Raw genomic sequence first — 26,689 nt, 5'->3', positions numbered from 1 at the left:
TTTGTGACCCATCCTTTTTCACCAGAAATGATTTATGAAGCAACTTTGAATATCACATCTTTTAATTGTCTAAGTTACACTTGGATAGTTTATGTTCTTTCACAACGTGTAGCCGTTTTGCTGGTACCATGTCAAGCAACTTCTTACAGGTGTTCATCTGATGATTACCGCTGCATATAAAACAATAACATTACTTCGAGCCAGAATCAGTTGATTTGTCAGTGCTCTGCACACAAAACTTTTGACTTTGTGGCCTTACACTCTTTCTATTCAACAACTCCAAACACTGGATCAAAAAGCCCCTTAGCAAATGTTTCTAGAAAGGAGGTTAACTTGATGATGCGTGGATATTTCCTTGTAATCTACACCGTTCGCTAAATACATGTATGTCTTTACACGATGTATGAGGTACTTACATGTATGTCTTTACACGATGCCGTTTTTGTGAAGACTTACTAGAAATATGATTTTAGCCGCTAAAACTACGTGTAGGTGGACTAATTTTTGTTTGTTTCGGGATCTATCCATCCTTATCAATATATACCATGTAGATTTACAATTTTACCGTTTTTTATTTAAAGTCATAAAATGTCTAAAATGGCGTATGCATGGTACTTTGGTGGGTCCAAATTGTTGGATCGCTATCTACAAACAATGATTTCTGCGTTGACAGTGGATCAAGAGAATTATGATTTCATTTTAATGAGATGTGCCACTATTTTGTTTAGTCATATAATGAAAAATAAAATACTATTAAGAAGCAAATGCAAATTGAATTCTCGTTTTGTGTCCTGCAAATTCTATCATACCAACGGTCAGAAAAGGACAAACAACATAACATCAACAATATTCCTTTTTATATTGATATGAACCGTAAATAATCCCTAGATCTAGGTCCTTGTGTCGAAACAACGTCAGAACATCTCCCTTTCAATCAAAGGCGATGACGAAGCGATGTTCAGTTGACGAATCAATGCGGATTTACACGTGCTTTATAGACATAAAACTATGATTTTTTTACCAATATGTTTATTAAATTAAGTGCTTGCTGTTAGGATACGGATTTTTCAAAAAATATAAAAGAGTAGAAAATCTTCTTTAAAGCTATATGTGCCGTAATTTTAATACTCAAGTATCAAGGCTTTTGATATTTTTTTCACCATCAACATTTTGAAAATCACAAAACATACAATGCATAGGTTTTAATATAACAGGTATGAATAAAAACTAAAAATGATTTTTGGCAGTTCATGGTCAGGCCATGAAGCCAAGATGTGGTCTACAATTTCATTTATCATTTTTTACAAAGTAATAAGTAATTATAGAGTGATTACTGCAGGCAGAAACATGAATATGTTTCTGCTGAAGGTATGCATCCATTTACTAGTAAACATATTTATCTTCTGACTTGCAAATAATGTTTACAAGGCATCGTACTTGTTTGTCTAACAATTGGAATGATTATCACAATTTAAAAAACCTGATGGTTTTCGATAGATTACATCTAGAATAGCGTGTCAAGATGTTCGCCCAGTTACGGCACATATAACGTAACCAAAATCTCCATCAATATGTAAAATCGGGTAATTAATTAAACAAAACGTACAATATATATACGCAATAACTTTTCATTGTTCATGTTTTTCCCAGCCGCCATATATAATATATGCTATAGGTACATGTAAATACAAACAATGTATTATCCGAATAGCGCATATTGAACTTTGATTCCCAGGCGTGGCAACATTATAAGATTTTTTTATACCTAGATCTGCTATCCTGTTAAGATCAGCCGCTTGATTTTTATACTTTGAAACATCTTATTCTAAACTTGTTCCCAAACCAAACAAACAGCATTCATTGAATTCGGACCAGTTGAGAAGGTGATGGAATTGTTATGTGTAATGGTGGTAGACGTATAAAAGTGATGTCGATATGTGACCTGGGTGCCCACTTTGTACCTAAGGTCTAATACGCCGAAGTCTGTTTGTCTGAACTTCCGTTAGTTCGAAGGTCCGTATGTCTGAGCGTTCGTTAGTCCGAATACCCGTAAGTCTGAACGTCCGTTAGTCCGAAGATATTAAAGAGTACATGTACATACGTACACTGCAATCTTTTTAAAATATTTTTCTAGAGATTATCATTATGCAAACCATTTTCATCATTTAAAGGGAGATTAAACAAGTAAAAGAAAGGAAAAGGAAACACAAAGAAGTCGTTACATACATATTGTACAATATATTGATGTTTACACGTACATGTATACAGGCAAGTTTTCAGTAATATTTGGTCACATATATACATTTATACCATCCATTCGTGGAGCAATGCTATTCCTAATGCAATCAAATAAGAGTGGACATAAATTTTACATATGGACATCTTAAAGCCAACATGAATTTGTTTGTAATATAATTCATAGAATGCATATTTATGAGACATCTTATAAAACATCAAATGTAAGATATTTTCTTTCCTTTTATGATTTTGTTGGAATACTCATTGAAGAAACGAAAGCTTGTCGTCCAAAAAAATTGGCAGCTTAACAACTTTAAAGCATTGCCGAAAAATGTATTCATCAAATTCAACGAAAACATACCCAACTCTTAAAGTGTGAAGTATAACAACTATATAACTTATATATTTTCTAATTTTCGGATAACGGGCCTTCAGACTTACGGGCCTTCGGACTATAAGGCCTTCGGGATGTGTCATGTACAGTTCAAGTGACCTAACTATTAACAAATAAAGAGTTCTGCGTACTAATCAGATGGCAAGATCAAATCAATATTACACAAATATTAGATGATAAACAAATCATTGTTATTTCTAATTCAGAAAAAGCACACTTTGACAAATCTTAGTAACGAAATTGCTATCAAACATGTACATAGTTTTAGGACGGTAAAGTAAATCTGGCTACACACACTTTCATTAGCAATCCATCATGGCGAGTGTTATGTATTGCTTGCGCATGTGTAACAGGAAGACAACAAGTCGACAACTCGACAACACAACAGGTCGACAACTCGACAACACGACGAGTCGACATTTTTACCGCGACAACAAGAGATACTAGCTCTAATTAGCGTGTTTAAAATGTCGACTTGTCATGTTGTCGACTTGTCGTATTGCCGTGTTTCTTGTCGTGATGTCGACTTGTCGCGGTTCGAAAACGCGACAAGTCGACATTTTATCTGTTAAACCTCGGGTTGTCGTAGTTTGAGACCGCGACAACTCGACAAGGCGACAACACGGCAAGGCGACGATACGACAACACGAGATGGCCGTAATCATCCACCATAATGCAATGCTAAAAGCATTTAAACGTTCACTGTACCAAATTCACTTTCCAGGTAGAACATACCGCAGGCTGTCACCAATGCTTGGCCAATAACGACATAAATATTCAAATATAACGAGCCTACCTGTGCTTCTTCATTATTAGACGTTATATACAGTTTGTGTCTTATAGGTACAATAACCTGTGCACCAACAATCATGTAACTTGGTTAGGAAGCTGACCAAATCTCCACTTTACTCTTCTCAGTGTCCCATTGTTTTTTTGGCTATGCTGCCCATCCCATAATACTGCACTCGTCACTATCACCGATCGGGGGTACCTGAACGAAACTAGAATTTTACTAAATTACGAAAGATGCCGGAACCGCACCGGCGTTCCACTAAATTACAGTTACGGTAACAGCGATAGTGTACAAGAATCCACAAACAAATGATGATTTGTAAAATACTGCGGCAAACATCAGCTGTGTTTAAAAAAAATGCAGATTGGAGTATCTGATCCCAAATAAGCACCATGTCAGCCTGATAGCAGGATAAAAACCTTTAATGTACATATTGCTGTTATAATGAGCCTTATTAATTACACATAGAACTGGTAAGCCATCTTACATATCACAATCACACAATGTCTGTTCATATCACAGCACGACGAGATAAATAAAATACGTTTATATGACCTAAGATTCCACAAATCGGTATCACATGGTCTACAGACTGATAACATGCGTATTCAGCGATAAGCCTGATTGTGTGTATTGCATGGCGAGCACACGCCAGTCTAGCGCCAGATTCAAAGGGCCAGGAGCCATTCTGAAATTCTCCGCTCGCGGAGTCGTTTATCTAAATTTGTATCGATACCGTGACTTTGTAGAAAAGAGGTGAGTTGATTGGTTTTATCGTCCTGGGTATTATCCTCCTCCTCTTCATCGTCAGCCGTTGAAGGGACCGAAGGCTTCAACCAAGTGTCGCTTAAATATTTTTTTATTTCTTTCACATTGCATCTCCTTTCAACTTTTCCTTCTAATGTTTTACGGAAAAATCTCAGAATTCTTGGCGTGAATTTTCGCCATTGTGATGGTATTTTGGTACATTTTCGTTTTTGCCAAAGTAAAAATTCATTATAGTACATGTCGCTTATTTCTGCGTTTTCCCATGGAAAATTCCCTGTTAACATACAGAATAATAACACGCCGAACGCCCACACGTCACCCGTGGTAGCTACTGTTATACTCTCGTTCTTAACCGCCTCGCACACTTCCGGTGGTGTATACGGTATGCTTCCGTTCACTTTACGTAAAACTAATCCCTCTTTTCGAGTCATACCAAAGTCGGTAAGTTTGACTTTGCTAAAGTCTTGTTCAAAAATCAGAATATTTTCGGGTTTGATATCTCTGTGAACGAGGCCATTACTGTGCATGAAGTCAAGGGCTGACGACACTTGTCTGATGACATTTTTAACATCCTTTTCAACCATTCCTAGTTGTGGAGGGATTTTCTCAAATAAATCCCCATACGGAGCAAATTCTTGTGCAAACACAAATGCTGTTCTTGTCTCAAATGCTACGTTATAAGTATCGACGACATTAGTGTGAGGGGATAGAAAGTAACTAAAGCGAAATTCCTTCTCAAACTCGCGCAGTTTGGTGTTGCTTTTTGTTAATACTTTTAAAGCTACATTTTTTCCTGTCTCACGACACTTTGCGAAAAGCACCTGACCGTATGTCCCTCTTCCCAACTCTCTTGTGACTTCATAATGGTCCTTTAGAGTAAGATTAAGTAAGTTGTCGGCGGTGCTACAGCGCGGTGATCTAGGGATAACATGTATAGAATCCGTGTTTAGTTCGGTCATCATCTTGTCGACCATAAATTCTGTGCTTCACTACAAAACAGAAAAGAAACAAAAAATAAAAGCCAAGTAAAATGTAGTATAATATTTAGGATTACCTTACAAGTTATGAATACAGAAGAAATGTTCTCATTTGATTAGAAAGACTTAATAAGTTTCATAGCTGAAAGTTAATTACTTATTACTTATTTATTGTTATATTATGGTGACAGTCAGGACCATTAGTATTTTTAAGTTTACCTAAAATAAACGAAAACCATTTACCTTACCACACATTTGAACCGGAAGTTCTTGCGCATTACACTCTATAATCCTATTTTAATCATATTATATGCAATTTACTTAGCTAATCATTTAAATTCCAATAAAAAAACACAGAAAATTGTATTATAATTAACATTGTCATTCTGAACTTTAGATGTCCGAATAATTTTTTTTTGTCAAAATTACCGGATATTGTGTGCGCGAGATCATGTACCGCACACGATCGTGTTCCTTTCCTGTATACACAATCATAGTTGATAGCAATACTAAAACGTGTAAATCAATTTGTTTTTAAAAATACAATTTACACTAATACTACCATGAATGTTGGTTCTTTCTTTGCATACAAATGCGACATTTTTTCTGCAATTATGATAACGATTTCGATATATATAAGCTTTTCTATTTTGCATTGGCTATCACTTAAGTTACTGTACACAACAAAACAAGTAATATCGCCGGTGATAGGAAATAAAAGATTAGCTTTGTAATGAGAGAATACATACTCAAATGCGATTGGTAAAATAATAACAATTACCCATTTGTTCATGGTCAAATGGAAACCTTGTTCTAAATCCAACTTGACAATGATACTTTAAGATAACACAAAACAATACGGACCATCCCTGGACTATTTTCTGTTTGTAGTGTGATTGAGGTAAAGCAATCCGTTTAACACGACTTGACGTTTGCTATTTAAAGTTTTTTTTATATATTGTTTCTGAATTAGCTGGCCGTTTATATGGAACCTTGTATGTTCCGTCAATAAAACCCCATTATATTACTGTAGTTCTTCCATTAATAGTCAGCAAATCACATTACCTAGAAAATGAACAAGTGTTTTATTGCATTTACAGCTATTGTCGAGAAGCAATGTGCCTACTTTCTCTGTCCATCTAGAAACAAACTACGATAGAGTTACGAATCGGAATGTAAAATTTCATTTATGATTATCTGCATGATTTAGGATACTGTGGTATGTGTGTATCCTGTAGCTATCCGACATTGTGAGCCTTGTCTTTTTAATGCTATCGCGCTAAAAGTATACCACTAAGGTACCAAACACACTGCACGGTCACTTTAAACTGACAATGGGCGAACCAGTCGTCCCATTTTATTTATGCTGACCGCTAAGCAGAAGCACATACACTATATTATAGTGTTTTGTCGGCATCAACTAAAATCAGAAGTGCGGCGATGTAAAGGGAGACAGTATGAATTCTTCGGTCATGCAATGGGGACAGCAGGTGCAATCCTAATACCTGTACAGCAGGTTATAGTGTATGCGTGTTCTAGACATATGTTTATTACAATGGCGACATTGCACTGCTTTATATAATACTGGATCTTTCTGTCTTTCTCTAATCACTGTCTGCAACAATAAATATCTGGTACTTAAGGCTGACCAACGTTGAATCATCATGTTGATATTGAAAAAAACATAACACGTATTAACTATTGTGTCTGGGCCAGATAAGTTGGCACCACAAGTTGCAAATAAATGTAATATATACACATTACGCAAACCATTTGAAATATCCATGTTCCACTCTAAGAGATGATTGCAACACAGATAAACTTTTTGTTGGAATGTCAAACTAACATAAACGAAAAGTAGAATAGCAGGGAGCTGATCTCGTGACTGTCAAAGAGAACATTCTCAACAGCTAATTCTGTGCTGAGAAATACAGATAGGGTCACGCAACTGTCAGCAGCGAAGGCTATCAAGGAATGTGTGTGTGTACATTGTGCGAGAATAATTTCAAATTCGTGTAAATTGTACTACAAATACGAGTCGTGTGCCCGTGTGTGTGTTTTGTGAATATTGTATGAGATTCAAATCTGCATTGCTGTATCATGCTTAAGAGTCGCATATATAACGTTGATGAATCATACAACCATGTTTCAAAGTCATGTATTTGTTGGTAGATATGATTTAAAATTGTGTTTGTAATCTGCTGGATGTGGTTTCGGATTCGTGTTTTGTTAATCGTAATACTATATTCGTCTATGTGTTGGTAAATCATGTTTCGGATTCATACGACTATGTACTAATATTTACCTTGACATATTGTCCTTGCATCTTTCATTCAGAAATTTTATTTTAGATTAATGGTGCAGTTTTTTAGGAACACAAATTCTCATATATCATTAATAACTATTGCAGTTATTTTTGTATGAAATACTTTGCAGTCATATATCGGCTTTTGAAAATCAATTACATGTAAATGATAACAACAAAATCTAGTGATGTTTTGTCTAATAAAGGTAAAAAAATCAAAGTTAATTAAGGATTCCATTCTGGTTTTGCTATTACCGTTAATAGTTTTGAAGAGTTTATTGGTCGTGGTAATGGTGAGCGATTGATTAATTATTGTTAGCTCTTTAATGTGTGTTGTAATATCGGTATATCAAAGGCATGCACATCAATATCAAAGTTATAAAAAATACGATAAATAACTTTGATGAACACATCTCCTAGATTGCGCTAATAGGCATATTTTATCACTCAGAGCAGCAGATTATCACTTTACTTCTAATATAATTTGTATAGCTGATACTTTGTTTTATTCTCATTTTTTCATCACCGTGATTACTTTTCTTTTGATTTTTAATACTATATATCACATATCAATGACAAGGTTGTATTACATATTTTCTAAAAAATATCCTGCCTGAAGCATCCCTGTTTATGCAAAATCCTTATCGAATGTAAATATATAGTTACAGGCCAAATATCTGACAAAATGATTCAAAAGTTCACCTAATATGATATGATATTTAATTTAAGGTGTTTACGAGTTACGTCAAACTGAAATGTGTTAATTTATTTCACAATTTCCATGCATGCCTGCTAAAAGCAAAAGTCCACTGCACACAGTGCATGTAGCAGGCTACAAATATGACATAATTATACAAAATTTATTACAAAATTTTCCTTTAGATGCATGCCTGCTTACAAAAGTCCACTGCACATAGTACATGTAGCAGGCTGCACATATGACGTTATTATACAAAGTTTATTACAAAATTTCCCTTTAGATGCATGCCTGCTAACAAAAGCCCACAGCACATAGTACATGTAGCAGGCTACACATGTGACATACTTATTCAAATATTCATTACTAGGGTATATTATCACAAATTTGGGAAACAATATCAATAGTTACTACTGTTTTCTGTTTAGAATTGCAAAAAAAGTCAGAGCACATTTTTAAGTTGCTTCCTCAATTGTATTTTGTAGAGTCTGTATTTGGAAGTCTGTTGTTGTGTTTAATGTCATTTCTGCATTGCCATATTGTCCACTTCATGATACAAATAAAAGTGTTTATTAATAAAGCAAGACTACTTTTACCAGGATAACCAATAATCACAATTTCTTCTTTATCTAGTGTTCCTGAAATATATTCAGGTACAACGTTTTTCATAATGGTATCCACATAATCCAAAATAAGTTTTGTATAAGCACAACTGAATAATAAATGTTGTATATATTCGTTTTCGACTTTGCAGAAATGACATTTTCCTAATTTCATTATCTTATTTTCTGTATATAAAATTTGGTGGATACAATTCCATTGAAATTCTTTAATCTTAAGACATGTTAATATATTAAAACAAGTTAACCAGATATCTTTCCATTGAAATTGTATTTGATAAAGGTTCTCCCATTTTATTTCAACATCGGGTCTATTATTCCCGTTAGGTTTCATACTTACTGATTTGAGTTTTAGTTTTTTGTATTCGATTATTTCATTATTTCGGTCAATGATATTCAATTCAGAATCAACAAAAGTATTAGATTTTTCCTTATTTAAGATAACTTCCTCGCGTAATAATCGTTTATATTTCATTGGTATTGCAGACTTCAATCTTGATAACTCTGAAATGCAGTTTCTTTTATCTCTTAGATTCCCATAAATATCTTGATCACTTTTGAGCTGTTTCTGTGTGGAATCCCATACATCACCTATCGTATGTATTCCACTGCTTGAATAGGAATTAAAGAAAAGCGGTTTTCAAGAGCCTGATGATGCAATTGGCCAATATATAGTTTTTATATGTATTTGTTTCAATCTGTATCAAAACGTAGGGTGACCGTTTTAGGTCCATGACCTATTTTTATATATTTCATGTATATATCACGCCTTTCTTAAACATATACATCATTGTAAATTCTACTATAAATCTATTGTAGTTACATTTTGCTATGTATTATATTTCAAACAATAAATATCTTGTCTCGTTTTAATTTTGCGTGTCTATTGTCTTTGTATAATTTGTCGTGCTAAAAATCTTTTCACGTTTCCGGTTTCTGTCACGATATGTCCGGAATGTTAATTATATCTTTTTTGGATTGAAATTTATTCTTGATTAGAATGCCAGAGTAAACTAGTAATTGGTACATGTACATTCTACACATATAAGTTTGGAGTGTAGAACGGCATTACAAAAACTACGTGTATAATCTACAAATACAAATTGTGAGTGTAGAATGCCGGCTTATATGGGCCATCGTACTTACCCGAGGCTTGCCGACGGTTTTACAACATTTTGTGATCCCGAGGGTAGAATGTCCCTATCCTTCATATCCACTTATGAAAGAGTATTTGTCTTTCATACCTCGACGTTTTATTGTAATTTTACAACTATGATATCCCGCCATTTTGAAAAAAATTTGAAGAAATCCACGGCTGAAAGTCTATTTTTCATACGATTACGTGATATTTTCAACAAAATTCCGTTGTTTGCATCTTTTTATAGTAAAACCAGTCAAGTTTGTGAAAAAGATGTTAAAATTTTACCGAGGAAATAGAAATTTTGTTGACGCCGTGACGTCACGAGGCTTTATTGCATGGGTAGCCATGCAATACAGCCTCAGGTGGCATGAGTGCATTGCCCTAGACCAGCCAGTATTACACCCTACCTGTAGGTATTAAAACAAAATGTATTAGGACGCAAAACCCGGTAATAGAACTTGCAGACGGTCTGTGGTAGAGCAGATAACAATAATGTTCAGTTATAGTTATATTTCGCCACATTATGATTTATATCTTAAATAGGAATGTTGCCCTCGGACGCATTCACAGTCTCATCGCGTTAAGTTGTATAATTTAGTACGTAAAATCGCCCACAAAATATAAGGAAACTACGCTAAAGTCTTGTCAAGGCATCTCCTCCAAACTAGAGACGGACATTCAGCTGTAGGGGACAATGTCAACATTAAAACCAAAGTTACCAATAAAAATAGAAAGAGAAATGTCTGTGGTGTGAACATCCTGCCCAAGACATTGTACTATCATGTTTCAATGTATCGATCACATAAAAGCATTTTAGAGATAATGCTGCAAACCGAGACAAGCCAAATATGCTTATGAGAGGATAAAACCACATGCACGTTAGAAGATATGCATTCTATACGTTTTAATCTCAACATATGGCTAAGTACGTTTCTGAAAGAGATATCTGAGTATATTTGAAAACGGATCAGTTTAAAACACAAGCAGCATTAGTATTGGCGTGACGTAGTCGATCTTTTTGAGCTATGAAGGAGTGGTAGCAGATGTTTTTAATTACCGTTAAGTATCATGTCATAACCACATACCCAATATTTCAAGACACTCTTACACAAACATCGAAAAAATTGCAGTATGTTGATTTCTGTTTTTCATTATCATTTGTTCATATATTAATGTCTTCTATTTGAAATATATTTGATATCCATCAAAAAAATAACAACACCGAAATGTGTAAATTACTAAGTAGTATGTGTAATCATATAGCTTGCCTACAATGAAATGCGGCCATGCGCGTTCATTCTTGGCACATAGAGTCGCACAAAAAGTGACGATATCGTCTTGTAGTTCGTCCATGTTCACTTTGGAAAAAGAGCGAAATTAGGTTAATTGCATCTATAAAAATAGAGTCTGTTTATAACGTCTTGTAGTACATCGACCCCCTATGTTGTAGGAATGCAGCAATGTCTGTATTAATCACGGTAAGTTGGGGGGAAGGCGGCGCAAGGCAGGTTCCTATAGCAGAGGAATAGAACACGGTAACTATATAGTTAGACATTTCTATATAAATCATAACGCTATGACAAACATAGTAACTGGTATAGTAAGACATTTCTATATAAATCATAACGCTATGACAAACACAAAATAATTATATAGTAAGACATTTCTATATAAATCATAACGCTATGACAAGCACGTAATTACTTTATAGTAAGACATTTCTATATAAATCATAACGCTATGATAAACACAAAATAACTGTATAGTAAGACATTTCTATATAAATCATAACGCTATGACAAACACAAAATAACTGTATAGTAAGACATTTCTATATAAATCATAACGCTATGAAAAACACACAGTAACTGGTATAGTAAGAAATTTATGTATAAATCATAACACTATGACAAACACAAAGTAACTGTATAAATAGATATTTCTATATAAATCATAACGCTATCATGAACACGTAATAACTGTATGTTTACACATTCCCATATAAATCATAACACTAAGGCAAACTCATAATAACTGTATAATTAGACATTTCTGTATAAATCATTACGCTATGACAAACACAAAATAACTGTATAGTTAAACATTTCCATATAAATCATAACGTTATGACAAACACACAGTAACTGGTATAGATATACATTTCTCTATGAATTATAACGCTATCATGAACATATAACAACCGTATAGTTAAACATTTATATATAAATCATAACGCTATAACAAACACGTAATAACTATAGTTATACATTTCCATATAAATCATTACGCTATGACAAATACGCAATAACTGTATAGTAAGACATAGTCATCAAATTATAACGCTATGACAAAAACACAGTAACTGTATACTTAGACATATCTACATAAATAATCACTCCTTAAAAACACACAGTAACTGTATAGTTAGATATGTCCATGTAAATCATAACTATATGACAAATACACGATAACTGTATAGTTAGACATTTTCATATAAATTTTAACGCTATGACAAACACAATGTAAATGTATAGTTAGACATTTTCATATAAATTTTAACACTTTGACAAACACAATATTCCTTCTGTGTTACAACTTTCAGACAGATCTATGTCAGGATATTCTAGGATATTTATTTTGGAATTACGAAAGATAATCCTTGGGCTGGTGTCCTAAAAATGACCAGGATGTGTTATTATGGGTATTCATTTGCTCAAAAACGACTTACGTGATCATCTTATTCGCAATATCCACTTCTTATTTCCTGCAAAATAAGATGTTTTCGGTATGCAATTGATATTATAATTTACAGTGTGCCTAGCATTTGTTTATGTTCGAAATTATTTCTTTGTTATTTTAAATATTGAAGGTAAAAATGTGTTTAGCCTTAATCGTTGTTTGAAATACTAATCACAGACAAATATGCTGTTATTGCACGTTAAAAATATATAATAGATTTGTCCTTTCGAATCATTTATGTCAACCAACTATAAAACCAGAAGCACTGTAAGGATTGTTTGAGGAAAATAAACTATATTATCTTAAGGTACCTGATATCAGCTGGACAAGAAGATATACATATAAACCATCTTGCTATTTCACCAATCTTGTTTTTTATTTATTTATTAACGTCATATTAACAGCTATGGTCATATAAGGAGGGCCTCCCATGTATGCGGTGTGTTGCGTGTATGTTGTGCGAGGTGCGTGTTTTGGAAGACTGCGGTATATTCATGTTGTGTCTTCTTGTATAGTGGAACTGTTACCCTTTTTATAGTGCTATATCATTGAAGCATGCCGCCGAAGACACCACGAAACACATCCCACCCGGTCACATTATACTGACAACAACGGGCGAACCAGTCGTCCCGATCCATGTATGCTGAGCGCTAAGCAGAAAAAGAAACTACCACTTTTATAGACTTTGGTGTGTCTCGGCCAAGGGACAGAACCCAGAGCCTTCCTCACATGGGCGATCGCTCAACCCAAGGCCAAAAGTGAGGCGGTGCCAAGGGATGCATTAGGGGGGGGAGTCAGTTAGGAAGAAGAGAAAAGATAATATCCTAAATTTAGCCGCCTTTTACGATTATGCAATAGAGACAGCAGGTACAATTCTAACGCCCCACTTGCAGGGCGATTCACCAATCTATTTTGCTCATAGTATAACCTCAAAATGATTTCTTACATTATGTAATACCAGAACGATAGAAATAGCTTTCACAAAAGTTCGATTCAAAACATATTTGTAACTATGTATAGATTATTTTTCTAATATTAGCGTTTAGTTCAATCAGCAAAATAGGAAAATACAGCATGATAAGTTGTATTGACAATTGCTAACTTAATAGTTGAAATGAAATGAATAATGGACAATTATGAGAAGCAATATAATTGACTGAAGTAATTTACACCGTACATAACAAACAAATTATAGGGAAAAATAACGCATATCCATATCATTGTAGGACGGAGAAATGTTTATAAACAGATATGTCATTGATATACAGAGATGAATTGATACCGCAGGAATACATAGTTTAAAATATGATTTAACCTATACTAGTATAATTAGACTGTACAATAGTTTTGAGTATTTTAAGAAAAAGTTCGTTGACTCTTTTTATAAATACAAGAAATTTGTTTCTTAATATTTTTGTTGAAGTGTAATAAAGATACATATTCATACACACACACACACACACTCACTCACACACAGGATTTATATATATATATATATATCTTTTTATATAAAATAAAAAAAAATAAACAATTGACTTTCTATAGTGGTCTTTGCATTTTTCTTTTACTTTTAACCAAAGCATGTTTGATGATTTCAGTGTAAAAAATTGATATCTTCAACTCAAGATAGTAATACACGGTATGTAGATTAAGATATATTCGCATTATGTCAATTATATTATGAAGTATTATAAAAAATTGAAGACAAATCGAAATACAAAACAAATTCCAACCACTGGAGCCCTCATATATTTGTGCCTGCTACTCTAATTAAGTATTATTCTGAATAGACAAAGCTAATTCTAATGACTAAGAGAGTACCTGTAGATGTGATCTTCTTATATATGAAATATATCTGTTAACACAATGTTTATTAGTTAGGACTGAAATCTGACACATATAGTCTAACATAATAAAAAAGACAATAAAGAAAATGCTTTATCAACGCTAATCACAGTTCATATTTTTATAAAACGTAAAGATAAAATCGAAATATTAAAAATTAAAGATGCTCCACCGCCGACAGAGCATAAATGGCATTCATCATTTGAATAATAATTGGCGTGTAATCGTGTATATATCTCTCTATAATCCATTTTGCCTTTGGTGCATGCGCAATCACTATTTCATTCCATATAGGATATATTGACACGGAATTTTTTCGGGATGCAATTAATTATTTTTTTTATGTTTTTAACTTAATGTAAAATTAGGAGCTCAAACTTTTCAATGATGGTAATGGTGTAAAGTGAGTAACTTTTGTAACTGAAGAAAAATACTAAATCGTCTGCTCCTGTTTTTGATAGTGAAAAAAATACTACATTTTGTCAGCGGTGGAGCATCTTTAAATAATGATAAATATTATAGACGTACAGAAACAATTTAACAATACAGACGTTTTAGTGAACTATTATGTAGAGATCGGTCATAGCTAAAATAACTTGAAAACATAATACTGTAACTCTCTTTTGTTTATACAAATGGCGCACTTTGTTTATCACTTCTCTAGAATTACAAGAACAAACAATCCATACTATAATATAATTGTGGCATTCAACGTAATCATGCAGATTAGTGCTATGACATTTAACAAGAGGGATTAGGATAGATAGAATAAATTTCGTCTAAAGCGGTGTGTTTACTTATACAAACAGGAGGGAAACAGCAGGGAACATTATTTACGCAAAATATTTCCTCATACGAAAAGGAAATATTTTGCGTAAATAATGTACCCTGCTAAATGTGTAAATCTGGTGTATAAAACGACAAACATACATCTAACAACTAGATAAAATAGCATTTGAACTTAAGTGTTCATTTTAAAATGCATATGCCGATAAAACAAGATTTCTTAATGAGTGTCCTTACGCCACCAAAACCACAGGTCTGAAAGATATATAGATGTTTAGCTTGTATAGAGGGAGTAGAGACACTAAACAGTAATCATGTCTTTTTCTTCGTAAATTTTTTTTCTATAAATGTTTATTATATATTTTAAATAAATTTAAATCTAAATGAAAAGATAAATGTATTCATTATTATGAAAAAAACTAGAATTCCAAATGAAATGCTTTAATAAAAATATAGAACCGAATGTCAAATAAATTTCCCTTTAGTGGATAAAAGAGTGAATAACAAATATATATTTGTATAATATTTAATTTCTATTTATTATCACTAACTGTTAATGTTTGCAATACTATCAATGTTTGATTGGCATGGATACGTATTTTATAAGGAAAAAACACGGATGTACGAATGTAGGTAAAAGTAGAAGAGTCAATATAAAAAAAAACTAACCCTGATCAATTTCACAGAGCAAACATATTTTGTACGGGTTTTCAGGGTTATACTTGTAATCAAATATATAGTATATTAAGTTTGCTGTTGATGAAAGTATATTACTTTCCATAGCTGACATATTTCATTATAATATATAGAAACATTTCTTTTGTTATCAAATTGTCTGCTACATTATTTTCGTTTTCACAGGATATTTAAATAATCATTATCTTTAACAGATTACGTAAATGTGGCATGCGTAAAACGTGACATCTGTCTGAATGTTGTAACACAGAAGGAAAATCTTAAAACTTAATAAACTTTGATTTATATATTCTGAAAACAAATGAATTTCTATTTGTTTTCTTAAAACTTATTCTAGGATTTCTGTTCATTCTGCAAATAAAACTGTAAAACAAATTTGAAAATTTGTGGATTCCTTTATTAACTCACCTACTGTCACTCCCTAAACTATTCAAGATACTAATTACATGTCAATTTCCAAAATTACGATTCTCTTGATTTTCCAATGGATTATTTTTCCAAATCAATACGAAACGTCGACGCCTCTATTATGACGTCATGTAACGTGGGGTTTTTCGCGGAAGTTTTTCTTCATACCATATGAAGAAAAACAATCTGCCAATCAGAAAGTCAGATGTCGTATGGAAACAAATGAAAATTAGTTATAATGCTGTAACAAAAACTCATTTCCCATTCAACGATTTCAAACATCTACAAATACGCAATTCTATACTTCAAGTAAAACTGACAATGTATATTTTTATTGTATATGAAAATAGAACAAAGGAATGTGTTATAAAAACATATTTATGTAAAGATTTGGATTTCTGAACATTGACCCTAGTAGAGTGTCTAGAGTATTGATGAAATTGTGAAAATGGAAAATATTCCGGAAAAGCCACAGTTTTAACAATTTCTATACACACATTGAAGGTCAATTGAAATAAGCTAGAATGTCTATTACAGAGCAAACACATAAGCTAGAACTTGTCGTTATTACGTACAAATATGTGTCAATTCTAAATTGGTTTTTATACAAAACCTTAACTCAATATTATTTTGAATGATGTATGAAGATTATTATGTGAATATTGTCAGAATCTTCGTAGTGGAGCACTAAAACATTCCAGGCCATTGTTTCCATAATCTGATAAAATTAAACGATGCCAGATGTGTACTGTATTTAACTTCAGTTTTGATTTAGGATATTGATAAGTTCACTTCGTCGGTTGCGAATCTTGAAGTTCATATCAAACGACACAATTGAGTTCAATGGGTTACTAATTAATACTTCCCTCGCCCTTGTGCATTTTCAGCAGACAACAGTAATATTTCATATTCGGTTTTTTTGTAAATTTTTTACTGTAACAATAACCTGCTTAATTGCTTGTGTTTATCAGTTATATTTTTAACGTTGATCACATTGATCAACTCGCAGTTGTCAAATTTATGACCAAAGTAACCGCTGGAGAAAAACATTCATTTAGATCATCAGCTGCCAGACCGACTTGTTAAGTGAATGGTTGTATTCCTCATATCATACATATAGTGTATTCCTGATTTCAAGTTACCGACGTTCCGTAGATATATTCGTCTGCAAAATACCAAACGATAGTACACTTGATATTCCATGTACGTCGATTCTTTACCTGTCACCAAAATTGTATTCCTATACATTGACCTTGCACTAACGTTTGATAACCATAGAGAGTCTCTACTAGTTTAAACCTATTTTATTTGTATCAAATATATAGTAGTATCTTTATTCACATAATGTTAATCTTCAGTCCGATTTAATAATAAACCCCACATAAGATTAAACACATTAAGTTTGCCATTGCACAGGTAGGAGAATCTTTCAGAATTATAATACTTTGTAATTCTTAATAAATTTCTTAACACTTTCAATAAACAACACACTGTCTTTTACACGCTAAATGTAGTACTTAACGATCAGTATTACAGTGTTTTGTGCTTGGTATTGTTTACCGCGCTGTGCAACTTATTTAAAAGCCATCTCCCAATATAATTTAATAAAAGTGCAATAGCAAACAGAAATAAGATGACAATATATTTACATATGTATAATTTGAAGAGGGAGAGATAGATGGAGAAGGAAGGATGAAGTGGACAACAGGAACGGTAAGACATACAGATGGGAGGGGGGAGAGAGAGTTTCCTTTACATTTTGTAAAATTTGATTTACTAATGACAATATTCTCCGATGCTGAAACAGAAGATTTAAAAGTATTTACTTACATTTAAAAGGGAGGAATGATTGTGTCGTCCAAATAACACTACTGCTGATCACAATTAGTTATATGTCTATATCAAATAATATATATTATATCATCAGTCAATACCTTGTCATCCTTTGTTAAATTGTGTTTCTTTGATATGTTATGTTATATTATTATACATAAGTTCGATCCAGAAAGCATCCCACAAAATGGTGTAGTTCTATCTGTCATCATCAATACATGTAGCATTCGCATGATTGTTTTTTAACTAGATAAATTTTAATGTTTGCTGTAATAGCATTATTCTGCTTTGACATGCTGCCATGTTTATTAATGTATGTGTATTAGAGTCACTAGGATGGGCTTTATTATATGCACCACGATTTATCTGATACAACAACATACAACGCACAAAATGTTTTATTATGAATGCAACTCTTGTGGTCTGACTGTAAGTGTTTTACTCACGTTAAAGTTTAGTGACTGCAAATTCATTAAAATATCTTCCTTCCAATCGCAAATTATCGGCTACATGGTATATTTTACTGTTAATATTTCATCTATTACATTTACTTAGCCTAGTTATGTTAGATTGTTAACTCAAAAGCAGGAAGCTTGGGACATAGAAACAAAGCTTAAAAATATTTTTTTTTAAATAACGATGATAAAACAAATCATTTTAGCCTATTAAACAAGAGCTTCATTGCATGCAACCACTCTCTAATCTCGACAAACGCGAAAACTGAAAACATTTGATATTGTTCACGGAGATATTGTTATTTTTGAACATATTCCATTTCTGATGTGTAAAATATTAAATATAAAATATTCAAATCATTAAGACAATATATATATATATATATATATGTATTATCGTTGTGCATCGTTTGCCTGCGACCTAAAAGAGAAAGAAATTCAATGACGAGAAAGGTCAAAGCCGATGTAGGAATACAGCGCCGCACCCATGTACTAGCTGCTGTTATCATCTGTACTTTCGTAATACGTATTTCATCAGATAAAGGGATATCACGTCAAGAACAATTATCGTCCTAGCACACACAGAGATGTCTTATGGTCCATCGGCCAAGCTGTTCTAATTATGCACCAGAAAACGTAACAATTATAATGGGATAAATCCTTACAGTCCTGTGTGTTATATATAAACTACGTTTAGCTGCCGAATATCGGTCTAATTATTCTGTCTCTAGGCCCAGATAAAATGTTACTATAATCGGTATGTTTCTTCCTCTTCCTAGATCAATAGATGTGTTAACATAAAGCTGTACCGCGCTTTCACACCTCGTAACCGGCTGGAATAAAAACTCTTTTATCAATCCAGCCTTAATGTATCTCGGTTATCAAGCAATATTGCTATTAATAGTGAATTGCACAGCGACCAGAAGACGGCTTCACCAGCCCCAGCTAACAAGAAAAATAGCCTACGTCGCAGTGTTTATGTCTCTGTCGTTTTATCGGCCTTTTATTCATCGCCAACGGAAAAATGTTAATTTTTACCGATATTCTAATTTTTGTCTCTACATCGGTAGTACACTTTATCCAGTGATTAGACAAATAACATGCCATCTTTAAATGTTTATTATGACGTCCTGTTATATAAAGGTTATTCACATTCCACTCTATACATTATTAACACTGTCTAGAAATCGAACGCGTGCTTGTTTATCTGTGGTGAACATGAGTGTTGTGATGATATTCCAAGATGTTGAGCCATATTTCCCTGTTACGCTCATGTTAGTGCTGATAAATACAAGACCAGACTCTTAATTACCTTAAATTTCGTGTTAAACATAAAACAAATTGAAATGTTACATGGAATCTACTTCTTGCTTTCTATTGTAAAGAGATATAGGACACGAATCTACATTATCCATAGCGTTCTATCCACACATCATCTATGTTATGGCTCTCAGGTGTAAAGTATATTGATATTAGCATCTGTCAAGTTCTGTTTGATCTCTTAGACGCCAGTCTAAGAAAACCTTTACATTGATTGACCTGTCATTTCTTCCTAGTCAAACACGCAGTTTGTTGTCCCAATGACCAATATACCATTAACAACGTTTTCAGCGATTACTTTCTTTGTCCTTTCAACAGTTTCTATATCCAATTAATGGGCAAGGAAAAGGTTGGAGGTCTTCGTGATCTGTAAGCATTAACAGCTAATTATTTATATGTGATGATATAAGTGACCTGTGGGTATTATCACAACACTATTGTGTCACATTCCAGGTAACAAGCCAAACAGAAAAGTCCTTAGTTCATGGAAAAAACGTGAAAAAAGCTTCATTGTTTTACATAATCATAATACATAAATACTTTAACTTCATGGAACGAAACGAGACCCAATTTTTGAATACATGTACATGTAATCTATAATAGGTTCACAAACTATCCGTTGTCATTGAATGGAACTTTTGGTACGTGATTAAATCAATCCAAGGATTAAGAATACATTGTTATGCTATGATATTTTACACCAAATATGAGTGTAAGATGATCATCAATCGCTTAGAAACAAGACTGAACTATATTATTTGTTTAAATATTCGTTATCATCATTACTACAAATGATCATATTATTTTCGTCTGTTTAAGCAAGGATATGTCATGTACTAGCGAAGACAACACCCTTCGGTTAATAGCTGCTCAAGTGATCTTGTATACTTAAAAACCTCAAAATTTACAATTCATAAGCCAAATATAGCTGAATATTGATGGATTTTAAAAGTCTAATTTAAAAATGTCTGTACTTTGTGCTAATATGCGAAAATTTAATAAACAGATCGGAACCTTTCAACAATTGCCTTAGTCCATAGTCGTGATCAACAAATTGCCCATGTTGTGAGACGCTTATCTTTTCTTTTCGACAAACGTAATTGCTAAAATGTTGATAATATTGATAATCGAACAGCACATGGTTTGATGTTAACGATTTCTTACAATGAATTATATTTCAGCCAACAAGATTCGATAATATGTTTGAATACGTCATAAGGTAAACTATTTAACGCATTACATTCATCAACTTTTATGTATATTTTTTAATATAATATGAAAAATAATAATTAAAATAAATAATATACTTTTGATGCTAAAAATTGTTAAAGAAGTTAGTGTTCAATGCATCGAAATATTTCATATTTGGTTTTAAATTGTCTAAGGTTATCTTCAGCTACGGCAAAACTCCCATTCTCTTTACATCGTCTTTATTGTTCAATTATTTTGAGATATCGCTGATGAACCTTGCATTAGAAATACAATGTAGTTCCAAAGATAACGCTATGTTATAATTTCTAAACCAATGGATTAGGTTAGGTGATGAATACTTGAAATCACATTAGACACGACAGTGTCGAACTTTTTTTGCTTACATAAATAAAAGACATTGTCCTCATGGAGCTATCTCTTCGGGTTGACTCACAGATGTGATAAACTTCTAGGATGTCACAACAAGGATATGATCTGGTAAGTCAACAGATAATTCGAGATTACCAGAATTGACAGAATCCACACGATAAGCCTAATAATGACAACATATATTCTTGAGAACTCACATCTTTCAGACACAATAATTAAAGTTTAAAATAGAAAATAGAGGTTACGCAAAGCTCGTGTCTTTTGTAATTTTAAAAAATAACTTACGAGTGAGTGTGGAATAAATTCCATATTCAACAAGCACGAGTATCGTGACCTGTTTCTACCACAATCATATTCCTTTTAGCCGATAGGAATACGGTAACGTGTGTTTAACGAAATATGCAAATAAGGTGTAGTAATATTTTCATCAGCAGAAAGACACTAATAAGTATTCAAAAATCAAGGCTTGATAAAGAAGCAATTGATATCTAATTCTTTTAATTCGGAGCATCTTTAGGGTTAAATGATACCCATTTAACGTCTTATTGAGTTCAAATCTTCATAATTGCTTCCAGAAAATAAAATTCAACGTCAGACTGCATGTATACATGTAAAAGCATTCGCACGACACGGCGAATTCTATTTCCCGCCAGATAATCATCAAGCCATCTACAATCAAGATCAAGTCCGTTTCAGACTCGCTAAATCAACGATGCTCACCAGTTAAATTATTGTCCGTCATTTTGTAGTAAGTAAGTTCAATTTTGCACCATGCATGAAAACATCATGTATTTTGATAAAAGGACCACGACGCATACGGTTTCCAACAGCAGTTTTGTACGTCAAGCGGCGATCACAACATAGCATGACGTCATTTGATTATCTATGACGTTGACAAATAATGACGTGACATCATGGAAAGAGAAGTTCGGTCAAAGTTCACCGTATCATCCAATCAGAATGCGTACAGAGTTTATACCACGTGTGTTAAAAATTGTTAATCACCAGCTGCATCGTTTATTTGAGACCGTGAGAGTTGAATAACACCGCCTATTGTGGTAGAAACATGGTTATATTTCGTCTTATATCGCTTTTATCTACCAATAACTTTCGGAAGGACGCTATTTTTGTATGATTGAAATAATTCCTATCCGAAACATATGATTTGGCAAATATAGCAATGACTCTGTAAATCCTATAAAGATACATGTATGTATGAACATTTATGCTTGATTAGTCACTGCAAACGCTTTGCCTGAACTAATCATAAATAAGACTGTCATAAGTTTCATTATTTACGATGAGTATATAGGTGTATGTTGTACGTACCTTGTTATTTGTATACAAAAAGCCATGTCGGTAAGAGATAGGATGTCGAGACGAATCACCGTTGTATGCATAGCGTCTACACGTGTAATGCTCGCTAGTATACGTACAGAAATACATATATTTAGTACCAGTGTAAGGGTCCGGGATAGTCGACTCACTATAGTATGCGAGGTATTAACTTAGTAATGTTATGTTAAAACAGCATCATCTTTGCCACGCTGTGCCTTTCCGGCTGCTTTTAAATCCCTGGAAAGAAGAAATCGATGATCACATGATGTCATAGGACTTGTGTAGCCATTCCACAGTATAGGCATTGGTTAGCCATTGAGTACCGTCTCATTGGATGGGTAGGGAGCGATGTCACAATCTCAGACTTGTGTCTAGTCTTTAATTCTATGACCAATTAAAATTCTGCCATCACGACATTATTGATCACAAGTAACGATCATTACACCACAATCATAATCCCTGCAGTGTCCTCTCTTCTACCAACATCTCAATACAAACATCCATGGTAATTAGAATCACTGTCCTCCAGTTGTTTACATATACATTGTATATAGCATATCTTGTTACACTATAACTGAAACTGTAACTGAAGCTTGAGACTATTTTACCGCATTCTGTGTTATAGAGGATCTTGCTACATAATAGATCTAACACTGCCCTATGGTTCACGAATCGATACAAGCTATATTGACACGGTATGACACTATGCACCAACGTCGGACGACTGGCTGTTTCTTCTGCCCGGTGGAATCACTTTGTGTGCACCTTTTGTGTTTTATAATTAGAATGTAGATGCCTTTTAGACAGACAAGTGTAACGCTTTGTAGACATAAGGTAACAGACATGGATTGTTTGTCCACAAAGATAGACAAAACACGTTATCACGATGCCTGTGTTGTTCATTAGCTTAAATGGTTATATGGTACATGTAGATAGTGGTTTTGTATGCAACAAGTTTGAAGATCAAAACGTGAGTAGGCCGGATGTTCTATCGTCCATCACTAGCATACTCCAGTTTTACATTCTTCGTATACTTCCTGTCATAACAACCATTATGGAGCAATCTTTCATTCCTTTTGATATGTTGGTCAATATCCAGATTGATGAAGACGTTTGATTATGAGGAACTCTTGTCGGAGATGGGAAAGTTTCAGTTATAGGATCATCAGAAAGTGAGACGAATCGTTCATGTGGTACATATCATGAACATCACGTCTTATATCATTACAAATAACAAGCGAAATTCTTATCCCGTTTCCTGTTAAAGTAAAATTGCTGAGTGAATTTGCGATCCGAATTTTGGTCCTATTGTTGCTGCAAATTTTGCTGAATATCTTTTAATCATGTATAATGAGAAGATATTCAGTACAATTTCCAATAAAAATAGGACCCAAATGCGGCTCGCAAATTCACTCCGCAAAATATGCTTTGCCAGGATAATTTACTTTGACAAAATAATGTGTTATAAGCATTTAATCCATTTCCTTCCTCATTTTCATTTTTTTTTTTACTTTTTACTAAAATATATCTTCTCTGAGATTTTCATTGACAACAGACCTGGCAACATTTGTTGTTGCAAGACGCACAAACATCAGAGACAAAATTATTCAATCAAACACAAATACGAACAAACACATGATACTATCCTGGATAACATTATTTTCGTTCTATATAGTATATAGAGTATTTAGAGAATTTATCAAGATGGACAATTTAGCATCTATGCATTCCCTATTCTTCACATATCGCTGTTGCTGCATCGGCCATTGTGCCGAGTGTCCCTACCATTTGCGTACAGATAAGTTGGTAACTGATTTATTGAAATATTTCTATCGATTTCTTTGGGACACTGTGCCTACCTGATATATTGTGGGATATTTCTGACTGTTTATATACTGGAACATTAATGTCCATCTAAACTATCCTAGGGCATTACAGAATCAAAATGTTATTCACTATCTCAGAAAAGCAATCCTTAATTATTGGTGAATATATGTATTTGTACGGGTTGCATTCCGTTGACTTTTATGCATGCTTATGCACTTTAAGTAGTCTTTCGGGGTTTGTTGGTGGTTTTTTTGTAAGTCCACACATACGAATTGGAACATGTGGGCATATCTTAGAGACCTATAGGGAAGCTCTGCTTTGGAACATAAGTGTCTGTCGAAATTCTGGAACACATTAGGAAATTGGTTTATTGGTCTCAGTCTTCTAGGCTCACTGGGTGTAATTCGTACGTCAGGGTTAGAGGCTTTGAACCACAATTCTATTAATCCAGTCGATATAAACGACTGGGCGATTCTAAATAGAAATTAACTAGGAAACAATCCGAAGACGGGGCAAAAAACCATCGGACAAAACCAGACACATCAATACGATGTCGGATGGGAAGGCATTTCTAAAGGGTTGGCAATTTGTCTAGCTGTCTAGCTATGTATCCTGGGCCAGTAACTACATGAAGGCCAGCATTGGCACTGGAGCCAAGGATCAAAACATGTAGATGTAATATAACAGATTTGCGTTACGAGCAGAAATTCGATTACCTATATGTTTTGTTAGGTAAATCAGGTATCTAGCTGCATCATGTAATTCATGTCTGGCTTACAACTGGCTGACACATGCACGTTCTGCTAGTACTTATTGGTGGATGGCTACCGTATTTATACTGTAAATACTCATTGTGTATCTGCATATTGTATTGTCATTATAAGCACTAATTGTTAATTAACTTAACATATACTTTACTACATGGAATTGTATCAGTAATTGTGTTTCTTCAGCTTTTATATATGTACAATAATATATATGTAAAGCTTTTCATTGATCACTCATTTGTGATTTTTTGTGGTTGTTTTTATAATGTTAATATGAAAATTCGAAAAACTAACTTAAAGATAACAGACATGTCTTCAATTTGATGTGGCCAAGTGGTTTTGGAGTCCATCTATTGGTTGGTTTTATATTAAGATTTAAATTTCAACCTCTACTCGAGATCTCAAATTTGTAACGGGTATTCGTCCCTAGCCATCTACCCCTTGGTATGGATCTAAATCCAACTACATGAAGGACATGCTATGAATACATGCATGTTTATAATCAAACATCTCTCAAATATTATCCATAACCTGATAGCCCCAATTTAAAAAAAAAAAAAATTTTTGATTTTTATTTTTCACAGGTTTTCAATATGTAAAAGTTACATCAGACATCAGCACACAAATCATTCATCATCTTCATTCACTCATTCATCATCATAATCATCATCATCATACAAATACTCACTCAATATACAACGTCATTCAGTAATCATCATATCCCACAGTAGCAAATTATATTTGATTACCATTATCACACTCAATAAACAGCATCACTATAATTACAGCTTTGCACACTAACATCATCATTACCATGATCATCATCATTGTCAAAAATATCCTCAATACATGTATTTTAATATCATGATCAATAACTATTATATTTTGATATCATAATCAATGTCATCACATATCCTCTCATTATCAAACATAACATTATATATGATATCATCACCAACATCGACATCATCCATAAAAAGGATAATTGAACAAGGTTATCACTGTACATTTTACATGTAAGCATCCAAATTGATCTGAATGCGTTATATTTTTAAAAACATTTTTAATTGATTTGTGTACAAACAGAAGAAACATATCATTTACTAAAGAGAGACAGACAGACAGAGACAGATAGAAAGACATGTAGACAGACAGACAGTA

General features: G+C 33.4%; 1 protein-coding gene across 5 annotated transcripts in view; it reads right to left on the bottom strand.

Annotated features, from left to right (window-relative positions):
• Window positions 1–2,223: 2,223 nt before the first annotated feature.
• Window positions 2,224–26,689, bottom strand: part of LOC138322840 (serine/threonine-protein kinase SBK1-like) — a 37,879-nt gene continuing 13,413 nt past the window's right edge. For 2 of the 5 annotated variants that reach the window (XM_069266977.1, XM_069266978.1), the window contains exon 4: window positions 2,224–5,182. In XM_069266977.1, coding sequence (XP_069123078.1) covers window positions 4,094–5,167 — 1,074 coding nt within the window. In that variant the 5' untranslated portion in view covers window positions 5,168–5,182 and the 3' untranslated portion in view covers window positions 2,224–4,093. Of the gene's footprint in view, window positions 5,183–12,661; window positions 12,698–21,610; window positions 21,702–22,925; window positions 23,693–26,689 lie in introns of those variants that run through there. The other 3 variants (XM_069266979.1, XM_069266980.1, XM_069266976.1) reach the window with 3 other exon arrangements.

The sequence above is a fragment of the Argopecten irradians genome, chromosome 5, assembly GCF_041381155.1.
Source record: "Argopecten irradians isolate NY chromosome 5, Ai_NY, whole genome shotgun sequence".
Classification (NCBI taxonomy): Eukaryota; Metazoa; Mollusca; class Bivalvia; order Pectinida; family Pectinidae; genus Argopecten; species Argopecten irradians.
Note: the sequence above shows the minus strand (reverse complement) of the source record. Positions and strands in the feature narration are given on the sequence as shown.